Source organism: Hypanus sabinus, chromosome 2 (assembly GCF_030144855.1).
Source record: "Hypanus sabinus isolate sHypSab1 chromosome 2, sHypSab1.hap1, whole genome shotgun sequence".
Taxonomy (NCBI): Eukaryota; Metazoa; Chordata; class Chondrichthyes; order Myliobatiformes; family Dasyatidae; genus Hypanus; species Hypanus sabinus.
In genome coordinates this window covers 22,246,309-22,259,536 of record NC_082707.1, presented here as the reverse complement: position 1 = coordinate 22,259,536, position 13,228 = coordinate 22,246,309, and the positions used below count along the sequence as shown (strand labels likewise).

Here is a 13,228-nt window from a genome sequence, read left to right as displayed (position 1 = left end):
TAAAATAGCGGGAATAGACCTGTCAGGATCAGAAATATATAACAACAAGTCATCAGCATAAAGTGATAACTTGTATAACTTCTCATTACGGGTAATACCAAAAATATTAGGAGATTCACGAATAGCAATGGCTAAAGGTTCTAATGCGATATTAAATAATAAAGGACTTAAGGGACAACCTTGTCTCGTACAATGAGATAATTGAAAAAAAGAGGATCTGTAATTATTTGTAAGAACAGAAGCAACAGGTTTATAATATATTAGTTTGATCCATGATATAAAATTAGGACTAAAATTAAAATATCTCAAAGCGTTAAATAAGTATGTCTATTCAACTCTATCAAAAGCTTTTTCAGCATCTAATGAAATAACACATTCTGGGATTATGGGTGATGAAGTATAAATTATATTAATCAATTTTCTAACATTAAAAAAGGAACACCGATTCCTAATAAAACCAGTTTGGTCTTCTGAAATAATCTGTGATAGTACCTTTTCTAACCTAATGGCTAAAATTTTTGTAAGAATCTTAGAGTCTACATTTAATAGTGATATAGGGCGATAAGATGCACATAAAGTAGGATCCTTATCTTTTTTAAGAATTAGAGAGATAGTAGCTTCATAAAAAGATTGAGGTAATCTCTTCTTAGCAAATGCATCATTAAAGATTTCACATAACCAAGGGGAAAGCAAAGAAGAAAAAGTTTTTAAAAATTCTATAATATAACCATCAGGACCAGGAGCTTTCCCTGAATTCATTAATGAGATAGCCTCTCCTATTTCGGCCATAGAGATAGGAGCATCGAACAAGCTACGATCTTTATCTGTCAGTTTGGGAATATTCAAATTGTTAAAAAAATTATCCATCATGGACAGATTGCCATCAAATTCTGATTGATATAAAGATTTATAAAAATCTTGAAAAGTGTTATTGATTTCTTTATGATCAGTAGTTAGATTACCGTCTTGTTTACGAATTTTAATAATTTGTCGCTTAGTCGAAATAGCTTTTAATTGATTAGCTAACAGTTTACCAGTTCGATCACTATGGATATAAAATTGAGCCCTGGTCCTAATTAATTGATTCTCAATTGAAGAAGATAATAATAAGCTATGCTCCATTTGAAGCTCAACTCTCTTCTTATAAAGCTTTTTGGTAAGAGTCACGGAATAAATCTTATCAATTTCTTTAATTTTATCCACTAATAAAGCAATATCTAAATATCTTTGTTTTCTTTTACCAATGGAATATGAGATAATTTGTCCACGGATAAAAGCCTTAAAAGAGTCCCAAAGTATTCTTCTGTCAATCTCTTCAGTATAGTTTGTTGAGAAAAACAAGTCAATTTGCTGTTTTATGTAGGTGATAAATTCTGGGTCTTGAAGCAAAGTAGCGTTAAGTCTCCAAGATCTAGTATTATTGGAAAAGTCCGAAATCTTGATAGATAACTTCAAAGGTGCATGATCCGAAATAGTAATAGAATCATATTTACAATCAGTAACATCCGTTAATAAACGATGATCAATAAGGAAATAATCAATTCTAGAATAACTGTGATATACATGTGAAAAAAATGAAAATTCTTTATCTTTAGGGTTCAAAAACGCCATATTTCAGTAATTCCCGAATCAACCATAAAAGAATTAATAAGTAAGGCTGATCTATTCGGAAGAATTCGGATAGGTTTAGATCTATCCATCAAAGGATTCAGACAACAATTGAAATCTCCACCCATTATCAACATATATTCTTTTAGATTAGGAAGGGAAGTAAATAAACGTTTAAAAAATTCAGGGCAGTCAAAGTTTGGAGCATAAATATTAACTAGAACCACGTTTCGATTAAAAAGTGAACCAGTTATCAACAAAAATCTGCCCTGTGGATCAGAAATAATTTCATGATGTGTAAACGAAATTGAGGGGTCTGTAAAAATAGACACACCCCTAATTTTGGTGGTACAATTCGAATGAAATTGTTGACCCTGCCAGAACCTAAAAAAACGTTGATTATCCTCCCTCCTAATATGGGTCTCCTGTGCAAAAATAATATTAGCGTTTAGTCTATGGAATACTTTAAATATTTTTTTACGTTTAATCGGATGATTTAAACCATTAGTATTCCAAGAGATAAAGTTAATAGACTTATCCATCATGCCAATATTAGTTGTATATATCATAAAAGGTTAAAAAGACACATAACCCATAATTCAGGAAGAAGGAAAAATGATTCAGGAGCAACCGGAGAACATGACACCTCAACAATATTAATAACTTAAAGTCGGCCCATAAACTAAAAGCAAAAAAATAAAAAGCAAAAGCGTGAAAAAAGATCCCTACCCCCTCCCCCAACGCCTCGAAAAAGAGCCAAGCGGCAGGCGCACAAACTAATACTAATATTACCCCCATTTTCAAGATGGCAACTTCATGAAAAGAAAGAAAAGAGAAACTATATAACACCCAGATATAAATACAGGGTTGTAAAAAGAAAGAATATATATCAATCAAAATGAAAAAATAATATAAAAAAGCAAAAAATCACTAATAAAAAAAGATAACCATTGAAATTTAAAGTAGTGTAATATGCCTTTAAAAAAAGATTCCATATTCAAATATAAGAAAATGACGTTTCAAAAACAGAGACTTATGGAAAGAAGAAACGACATTTTGAAAGGACCATATTACAGAATATAAATGTAAATTCGCCAATCTTTTTTTTAAAAAAAAGGTCATCAAAATAAGATTAAAAAAGGATTCAATAACCACTTCAATATATATAAAAAAAGGTCCAAAAATTCAAGACTTTCGTCCCATTCTCAAATACAGGCAAATTATTACAAAATCTTAATGTGTATATCTAATCTAGAGGAAAAAAAAACTTAATTAAAAAAAACATTATAGTAAAATTAAAAGAGCATCTGTAAATCATGATAATAAAAAAAAACAGGTCTACAGACCAAAGTAAAAAGCTATACCGCAGCTTCATAAGTTAAAGCCTAAAAGCGGAATGGCGTCTTCTCTCCAAAAATTCTTCAACATAACACATAGTTCAACTTGTACTAGAAGACCGATATTCTTCAACGAATTTCTTCGCTTCTTCCGGAGTATTAAAGAAGCGCTGACTGTCATCACTCAACGTAATTCTGAGATTCGCTGGGTATCTTAAAGCTTGTTTAAGTCCAATCGAATGAATCTCTGCCATCACCAGTTTAAAAGCGATTCTCGCCCTCATCACCTCGAATGAATAATCCTCAACAATACGAAACTTGTTGTTTCTGTGAGAAATCATACCTTTCTGACGAGCTAATCGAATTAAAAGCTCTTTCTCCCGAGGATAATGGAGACGGACAATCACAGCTCGTGGCTTGTCTCTCGCAGCCGAAAATCTCGGAACTCTGTGGGCACGGTCAATAGTAGGTTTAACCCGCAAAGCGTCCTTGCCAAAAATTTCCCACAATAAGTTAGAGAAATATTCAGTTAAGTCACCAGACTCAACATTTTCGGGAAATCCAATAATACGCAAGTTCTGTCTGCGAGATCGGTTTTCAAGATCGGTGATTTTAAACTTATTCTGCTCCACTATTTTAGCGGTCGATCGTACCCTCTCCTCCAAAGTTTCGATTGTACGTATTTTTTCACAAATTATCTTGTCAAGAGCCGCAAACTGTTCAATGTCTGCTGCCAGCGATTGAAGCTTGGTATCAAATGATCTAACGACTTCTTCAAGCTCAGACATTTTCGCAGTAAGTTTATTTTCCAGACTTGCAAGTTTAGTATTCAGTTTAGTATCCAGAAGACTGGAGATTGCATCGAGAGATATAGGGTCTTTAGACGATTTCTTAGGTACAGACATTTTAAGTTTGAAAAAATTAAATCAAGTATTATTTTAAAAAAAAAAGAAATCGTAAATATCAACCCATGTAGTTAGGTACGAAAAGATTTGATTAAAGGGTGATTATAGCTTAAAAAATGAAGAGCGCCTAAAAGGCAGATGTCTACGTCGCCATCTTGAAACTCCACCCCTGCCCTTTTCTCACTGTTACCGTCAGGTAGGAGCTACAGAAGCCTGAAGGCACACACTCAGCGATTCAGGAACAGCTTCTTACCCTCTGCCATCCGATTCTTAAATGGACATTGAACCATTGGACAACACCTCACTACTTTTTTTTAATATACAGTATTTAAGTTTTTTGCACTTGTAAAATCTTTTCAATATACGTATTCTGTAATTGATTTTAATTTTTTTTCTCTTCTATATTACATATTGCATAATACTGTATAAACTTCCACTTTGTATCCTAACTTGTTCTGCTACCTGTGCTGGCATATTTTTTCACAGGTCCTCAGAACTTAATCCATGTACTTCTAAACTTCAAGTTGTCTGAAATATTCATGTCTAACAGGACAAATAGGATTAGCATTGTAGCATGGATGAAGTGGGCCATAAAAACCCGTTCTCTCTGCTCTAGGTTACTTTGATTCTATGAACTTACCCATCCAATTATTGTCAACCTTACATGTGTACCTCAATCTTACTGTCTGGCGTTATTTACCCAAGTTCAAAGTAAATTTATTAAGTACATTTATGTCACCATATACAACCCTGAGATTCATTTTCTTGTGGGCACACTCAATAAATCATAACAGAATAATAACCATAACAGAATCAATGAAATCCTACACCTACGTAGGTGTTTAATCATTGTGCAAAAGAAATACAATAAAGTGTGCAAATACGAAAAGAAAGAAATAGTAATAAATAAGCAATAAATATCAAGAACCTGAGATGGAGTCCTTAAAAGTGAGTCCATAGGTTATGGGAACATTAGCTATCGACTCACTTTTGAGGACTCTTCATTATGGCTGAAGACATTTTCCTAATCTGCCTTAGTTGTGTGCTGTTCATTGAGACAGGTGAATTTTGAAGGTTTTTTAAGATCATGTACCACTTCTTGACTTTGCAGTTATTATTTACAGTTATTGTAATGGAAATTGGCCATTGATAATTAAAGTAAATGCAGTAAATGTATTATTCTGAATCATTTGGCGGTTACACTACAGTTAGAATGTTGGTTTTGACGATGGTGATAGGAACCTGTGCAGGGAAGCTTTTAAAGTGGAAAAGCTGTTGCACGTGCCCTATTCCATGGTACGAGTGGTTATCACGACTGGATCGTCACAACTTATGTAGAAATAGAAACATTAACATATTATGTCTGAGACTTCATCAGATCAGGGGAAAGAAAACAAGTTAATTTTCAGAGAAGATGGTGGAGGGTAGAACCAAGGAAGTATCTTTGATAGGGTGAGAGCAGGAAAATGGGAAACCGTCAAAGTGAAGGAGTGTCGATGATGAAAGTGGGAAGGGAATGGGCTGGGGGGGAAAATAGAATCAAGGTAAGAAGAAGTAAGTTCAGTGGGGCAAGAGGGAGACAGTGCATCTGATCAAAGGGCCTTGCTTGTGAGTCTTCTGCTGAATGTAAGGTGTACTCGGCAGAGTGGGGCACTGCAAGGTTGAAGCTGTGGAGGAGTGCTCTTCCTGAGGAAAGGAGATCCATGACTGTGTGGGAGACGGGTGTCTGATGTTTTTTGGGGGTATCGTGTCCCAGAGGAAGGTGTCTAAAAATTCAGGTTTGGCTTCAAAGAGAGATCAATTCACTAGACCACAAGAACACCTGTTGTATTGGGTTTGTTGATGAACTCGTAAATGGGAACTTTTTTGTTTAAAGATGCTGAAGGGATTCTCTGAAATTAGTTGGATCTGAGATTATATTTAATAAATGGATAGGGAATCAGCATATAGGACGTGGAGTGGTATTCTGAGATGAAGATGATTAGGGAAAAAAATAATCAGACACTAGGGGGCATAAATCTAAGAATTGTTCTGATTTTACAGTGATTAGATGGAAAGTGATGACAGCAGCAGAAAACTTAATACATTTTAGCAACCTATTAGATGATTTCTTGTAACTAAGAAGCAACATGCCACATTTGTAAAGGTCAGATGAAATGAACTAAATGAATAACTTATAGGGACCTCAAAGTGCTCCCTGCAACAGTCAAACAGCTGTAGAGTTAATTTTGGTTGGAGGAAGAAGATTCTTTGCCAAACAGTGTAAAATTCGTGAAATATGCACCCAAATACCAAAATAAAACGCAGTACTTTTTGCTTTCAACATAGTAATCTTGTCCACTCTCTACTAGGAGTTTGTACATTCTTCCCATGACCATGTGGGTTTTCTCCGGGTGTTCCGGTTTCCTCCCACATTCCAAGACATACAGTTAGGTTTGTGGTTAGCAAGTTTTGGGCATGCTGTGCTTGCATCTAGAGTGGTGACATTTGCAGACTGCCCCCAGTATAATCCTCACTGATGTGATATGATACAAAGACACATTTCACTATTTGTCACACTGAAACACACAAAGCTAATATTTAGTTTTTAATATGATCTTTATTACTTTCACCTTACCTTGTGTTCTCTCCAGTTCCACCCCTCTTCCCTGCAAATTTAATGTTACATATCTTGCTGATACGAGTTATAAAAGGGCATCAACTGACATATTAACTTGCTGTATCACTGCATGTCCTGATTATTTCCACCATTCTGCCTTGATTCAATTCAGTTTGAACTCTACTAATCTAAACCATAATTTTTCTAAAGCATAATCTAATGTGGATGTAATTCCTTTTACATTTCCAAAAATATTTTTACCCAATGTCAAACTAATGTACAGGTTGCAAGGAAAGCAGTTTTTGCAATAAATTGAAAATGAGCTGGGGCGCAAAATTAAAACCTGACTTAATCTGACTGCATCCAATATGAATCTGGCTTGAGCATAAGGACTTCTTGTTTTTTTAAAATTTATTTAGAGATACAAGATGGTAACAGGCCTTACCGGCCCAACCAGCCCACGCCACCCAACTACAGCCATATGAACAAAAAAACTATTAACTGGTACTTCTTTAGGATGTGGGAAGAAACTGGAGCACCACATGGTCACAGGAAGAATGTACAGACTCCTTACAAATAGTCACAAAATTGAACCCAGTTTGCTGGTGCTGCAGTAACATTACTGTGCTGCGCTGAAACCTGACTTCAGTACTGTTAAGTCCTGCCTCAATGGACATAATTGTAAACTGGCTCTTGAATAAAGTACTGAGCCTTTGTGCCGGCATAGCCCAGTCTAATTGAGGACTTGATTCATGATCGGATTTAAACCTAACTGAGATGTCATATCACAATAGGCTTGGGTCCAATAGCCAGATTAATATTGGCAGAATTAATATTCAATAATCAAGCTGTAGAGTTTGATATGGGATATAGATTAAAGGGCTTCAGTAGGTTTCTGACCCATGGACTTGAGATACTTGGTGCTCTGCCAAGTGCTCCTGAGCTTTGAGAAGTCATTGGCCAGGAATTCAGAGGACCTAATGGGATCAGGGAAGTTTTGATGACATCTTTAAATCTTTCCCGCTGTCCATCAGTTAGCTTCTTCCTTTGAGGATTCTTGGGAAAGTGTACCTGTTCTGGGAGTGTGGTATTGGTTGTACAAAGAATGTGGCTGTGGCCTTTCCAAAGCAATAGCATAAATGTAATTCTCGTCTTAAATCTGGGATTGTAAGCCTGTGACAGGGCACTAATGTTCCTTTGCTTGAGAACATAGAACAGTACAGCACAGGAACTTCTCCACAATGTTTTGCCACACTTATTAAACTAGTAATCAAATGCCTAACTAAACTAATCCCTTCTGCCTAGACATATCCATATCCCTCCATTTTCTGCACATACATATGCCTATCTACGAGCCTGTTGTGCTATCCTTTGGACTACAGAGAGACAGCGTAGGTGGTATTTCTCCCTCATTCAGGTGCCTATTGCAGACAGTTGAAGCCTCAGAAGCATTTCACAGTGTGACAAATAAAGCTAATTTCATTTTATGATTTACTGGTTACTGGAAATCATGAGTTCTGTTCTGTGTTTAAGGCCTTGACCTTCAAGCCCTCTTTTTCTCAAATGACCAGAATCCTGAAGTTGATGAATTTCATCAGCAATATCCGTCTTCACTGAGAGGTCTGGTCCACATTTCCTTGAGTTATCCTATGGCCCTTTATTTTTGCTGGAATGTTGTACAATGTGGATACGTTATTTAAAAACTTTAATTTTGCTGATATTAAGGGTAGGCCCAGCATTTTATTTCTGCTAAAAGAAAAGCATATCCTTGACCATAAAGACTGCAAAGCATCATTTAAAAGATACTGTAAAGATGTGGAAGAAGGTTTTGTGGTTAGATGAGACTAAAGTGGAGCTTTTTTTTACCTCAACAGTAAGCAGTATGTGTGGTGTTAATCTAATACTGCACATTAGCAAGGTAACACTATCTCTTTTGTAAAGTATGATGGAAGTAGCATCGTGCTATGGGGATGTTTTTCACCAGAGGGACTGGAAATTTGTTCAGGATTGGTGGGAAGATGAATGCAGATAAATACAGAGATAAGGATTAAAAACCTGCTAACCTCTGCCAGAAAGCTTAAACTGGGCAGGAAGTTCATTTTCAGCAGGGCAATGACCCAAAGCACACTGCCAGAGCAACCATGGGGTAACTTCAAATGAAGAAAATTGATTTCCTTAAATGGCCCAGTCAGAATCCTGACTTAACCTGATCGAACATCTCCAGCAAGACCTCAAGATTGCTGTCCACCACTGTTCCCCAACTAACCTGGCACAGCTTGAGCAATTTTGCAATGAAGAATGGCAAATCTTGCTCCGTATCATGTTGTGCAAAGCTAGTAGAGGCATATCCAAAAAAGACTACTGGTTGTAATAGCTGTAAGAGGTGGTTCAATAAAGTACTGGATAAAGGGGGATGAATACTTTGAACTTTTAGTTTTTTATGCTTTACAATTTTCCATTTTTTTGGTGGGCTCTACTGTGAAAGAAGGAGCATGTGATTCACAAATAAAATTTCTCAATTAAGTTGATCAAAATCCCTGGTTGTAATACTCATTTATGTGAACAGAGGGTTGGGGGCTGAAATACTATTTCAAGGCACTATACATTTTTCTGGCAAACCACTGCATGACCTTCTCCTCAGATATACTGTCTAGTACATAAAGCCCATTTTTGAATTGGCCATCCGCAAACTAGATCCCATTTTGTTTTACACATTTAAATCAAAATCGTACTGCCTTTGTATCAAGGTGGCAACAAGATTGTCAGGAATCTTTCTTCATTTGAACTATAAGATGAAACTCTGAGTTAGCGTTGAGCTGAATTTGTACAATTTTAGTAGATTCAAATTTAATTGTGTTCTTCCCTTTTCCTAAGTAGCTACAGATAGTGTACTTACTGAAATAAAACATTTAAGTAACTGCAATCAAAACTTACCAAATGTTGGAACAATTATAACATTAAAAATACCACTTTGTTGTTTTAATCTACCAAAAAGTCTTGCAGCAACTCAAGATGGTCACCACCACATTCTTGAGGTCATTTCAGAATGGCCAACAAATGCTGGACTTTACAGTGGTGTTCCTGTTTTAAAAAATGAATAAATAAAGTTGTAATTTCAATCTGAAGATTTTTTTGAGGCAGTAGGTTCAAATGTTTCATGTAGAATTTATTGAAGCATCATCATTGCTTTCCAAACAAAACACAAAAAAAGCCCAAGCTATGAAGTTTCATCACTTTTATGCATGTGGAGCTGTCACAGTTACATCACAATCTAGCCCCCGCATTGTCAGCGTGACATCAGACTTGGTACTGCTACACGTTCACTATCTGCTTGCATTAGTACGAAGGATCACAATGACGTTGGTTCATCCAGTCATGGCTTCCCTTTTTGAGGGCAGTTATTTATTATTTGTATCAACTTGTGCTGCTGACATTATTGCTATTGTGATAATGTAATCAACAAACCAAAAATGCTGATCATTGTTATGTGCGTTCTAGCAGCATTTCTGGACTTGTGCTTTGGCCATCACCAGTTGCGATTTCGTAACTATCTGCAAACATTCTTTTTTATTATCTTTCTCCACAGTGGGCACATAGTGATACTACCTGATTTTAGCCTTCCATTGGAGTACTATCTAATTCCATTCCTCATCATAGTTGGAATCTGCTTAATCCTGATAGCTATTTTTATGGTATGTATTAATTTTGTATATTTCTGTATTGTTTCTGTATATTAAAATGCTGTAACATTAAGATATTGCAGAGCTTTATTATACATTGTTCCTGGATAATTTAACTGTATTGGCTTGGGCTTATTGCTTTTGAAAGCCTTATTTAAACAAAATGATTAATCCATACACTAGTCTGTTTAGAATAATACTGCTAATCTAACAGTACAGTACTGAAATGCTGTTGAAATGCCTAATTCCAGAGGACGTGCATTAAGGCGGGGGGGGGGGGTAGGATCGGGGGGGGGGGGGGGGTAAGATTTTAACTCAGAGTTTGGATGCCTGGTAGGGTGGTAGAGGCAAATATATTAGAGGCTTTTAAGAGACGTTTGGATGGGCACATGGATATAACAGAGATAGAGGGATACAGACATTGAGTAGGCAAGAGGGATTACTGTTTGGGTGTTTTTTATTTGCTTTTGAGCTGCTTTGGCACAATGTTGTGAGCCAAATGACTGCTCCTGTGCTGTGCTGTTCTGTCTACACCACAGTGCAGGCCCTTTGGCCCACAATGTTATGCCGACCTTTTAACCGACTCCAAGATCAATCTAATTAATACATCCTTCTCAGATAGCCCTCCATTTTTCTTTCATCTATGTGCGTCTAAGCATTTTAACTTTACATGACTAGATGTTTTTGAGTGATTATAATGATGCTTTTGAATTTGGCTTCATAATCTGAAGTACTTGGGTGCAGTTTTCTAGTCAGAGCTCTTCCAGAACTCTCCAAGTATGCATTTATATTAGTTCGCTGGTTTAATGTTTTTGATGCAATTATTAAGTAGTTATTTGAAGTTATCACTAATTGATAGTTGAGTGTTTGTTAGCATGGGGTAGGATAGCTAGACATAGTGCAAATTTTTATGAAAACTTTAGATATTTTTTATAAGAGATTTTTGCCTCAGGCTAATCTAATTTGAAGAGCTAGGATCCTTTCCCGTATTATTTTGGGTATCTTTTAAAGGGCTTTAGGAAATAGCCAGCCAAATGCTTTTTTCTTCTTTATTAGTGGAGTGCAGTTAATATTTTTAGTGTTGATCAGGAAAAGCAAGGGAAGAATTGTGAAAGTGTTGGCCAGTGAACCTATATGGGTAGAATTTAAGAATTTTTTTTAAAAAAGGCGATCACTTTGAGATTTTAATGTAGGCCTTGCAGAAATTGGAAGAACAGATGAAAAAGTACATTTCATGAGGAACAGACAGGACACCAGAATGGCATGTTGCTTCCCAGGTGCCAGTGACGTCATGGATCGTGTCCACAGCATTTTGAGGGGGAGGGAGAGCAACCAGGTGTCTTGGTACATATTGGTACCAGTGACATAGAAGGAAAAGCAAAATGGTCCTGGAGAGAGAATTTAGAGAGTTAGGCAGAAAGCTGAGAAGCAGGACCTCCAGGGAAGTAATTTCAGGATTGCTGCCTGTGCCACTCATCAGTGAGGATAGAAACGGGATGATCTGGCAGATTAATGCATGTCTGAGAAGCTGTTGCAGAGGATAGGGCTTCAGGTTCTTGGATCATTGGGATCCCTTCTGGGGTAGGTATGACCTGTACAAAAGTGATGGGTTGCACCTGAACCCGAGAGGGACCAATATTCTCAACGTGCAGTTTTGTTAGAGCAGATGAAGAGGGTTTAAACTAATTGGGCGGGGTCTGGACTGGAGTGAAGGGACTCAAGATAGGACGGAGGGTAAAAAAGCAAAGACAGTGTGCAGTCAGACTGTCAGGACGGGCAGGCAGATGATAGGACAAAATTCAGCCAGCAGGGTGAGCATCAGTACATTAGGGATGCAGAATCAAAAAGAATAGCAAATGCAGTACTCAAAAGTGTTATACCTCAATGCACAGACTGTAAGAAATACAGTTGGATAATCTTGTTGCACTATTGCTGATTGTCAGGTACGATGTTGTGGCCATCACTGACTCATGGCTGAAAGATGGTCGTAGTAGGGAGTTGAATGTCCAAGGTTGCCTGTTGTATCGGAGGGATAGAAAGGTAAACAGAGGGGGTGGCATGGCTCTGCTGGTAAAGAATGGCATCGGTTCTGTAGAAAGATATGACATAGGATTGGAAAATGTTGTTTCCTTGTGGGTTGAGTTAAGAAACTGCAAGGGTAAAAGGTCTCTGATGGCTGTTATACACAGGCCTCTCAACAATAGCTGGGATGTGGACCACAGATTACAATGGGAAGTAGAAAAGGCATGTCAGAAGAGCAATGTTAAGATAGATATGGGAGATTTCAACATGCAAATCAGTTGGGAAAATCAGGTTGTAATGGATCTCCAGAGAGTGAGTTTGTTGAATGCCTACAGGGTGGCGTTTTAGAGCAGTTGTTGAGCCTACTAGGTGATCAGATACTGGATTGGGTGTTATTTAGTGAACTGGAGATGATTAGGGAGCTTAAGGTAAAAGAACCCTTAGGATGCAGTGATCACAATATATTGTGTTCAGCTTGAAATTTGATAGGGAGAAAGTCAAATCTTGCATAGCAATATTTTAGTGGAGAAAAGGAAATTGCAGTAGTATGAGAGAGGAGTTAGCCAGAGTAAATTGGAAGGAGATGCTGGCAGGGATGACAGCAGAGCAGCAATGGCGTGAGTTTCTGGGAAAATTGAGTAAGGTGCCAGGATAGATGTATTCCAAAAATGAAGAAATACTCAAATACCAGAATAGTACAACCGTAGCTGACAAGGAAAGTCAAAGCTAATGTAAAAGCAAAAGAGAGGGCATACAACAAAGCAAAAATTAGTGGGAAGGTAGAAGATTAGGTAACTTTTAAAAACCTACAGAGAGCAACTAAAATAATCATTTGGAGGGAAAAGATGTAATGTGAAAGCAAGCTAGCAAACAATTTCAAAGTGGATGGTGAGAACTTTTTCAAGTATATAAAAAAATAAGAGAGATGAAAGTGGATATAGGCCTGCTAGAAAATAAGGCTGGAGAAATAATTATGGGGTGACAAGGAAATCACAGATGAACTAAGTGAGTATTTTGCATCAGTCTTCACTATAGAAGACACTTACCAATGTGCCAGATGTTGGAAGGTGTGAGGGA

General features: G+C 37.0%; 1 protein-coding gene across 1 annotated transcript in view; it reads left to right on the top strand.

Annotated features, from left to right (window-relative positions):
* rnf13 (ring finger protein 13) overlaps nucleotides 1–13,228 on the top strand; it is a 269,744-nt gene that overhangs the window by 200,697 nt on the left and 55,819 nt on the right. The window contains exon 7 of the mRNA XM_059993239.1: nucleotides 10,036–10,141. Coding sequence (XP_059849222.1) covers nucleotides 10,036–10,141 — 106 coding nt within the window. The remainder of the gene's footprint in view (nucleotides 1–10,035; nucleotides 10,142–13,228) is intronic.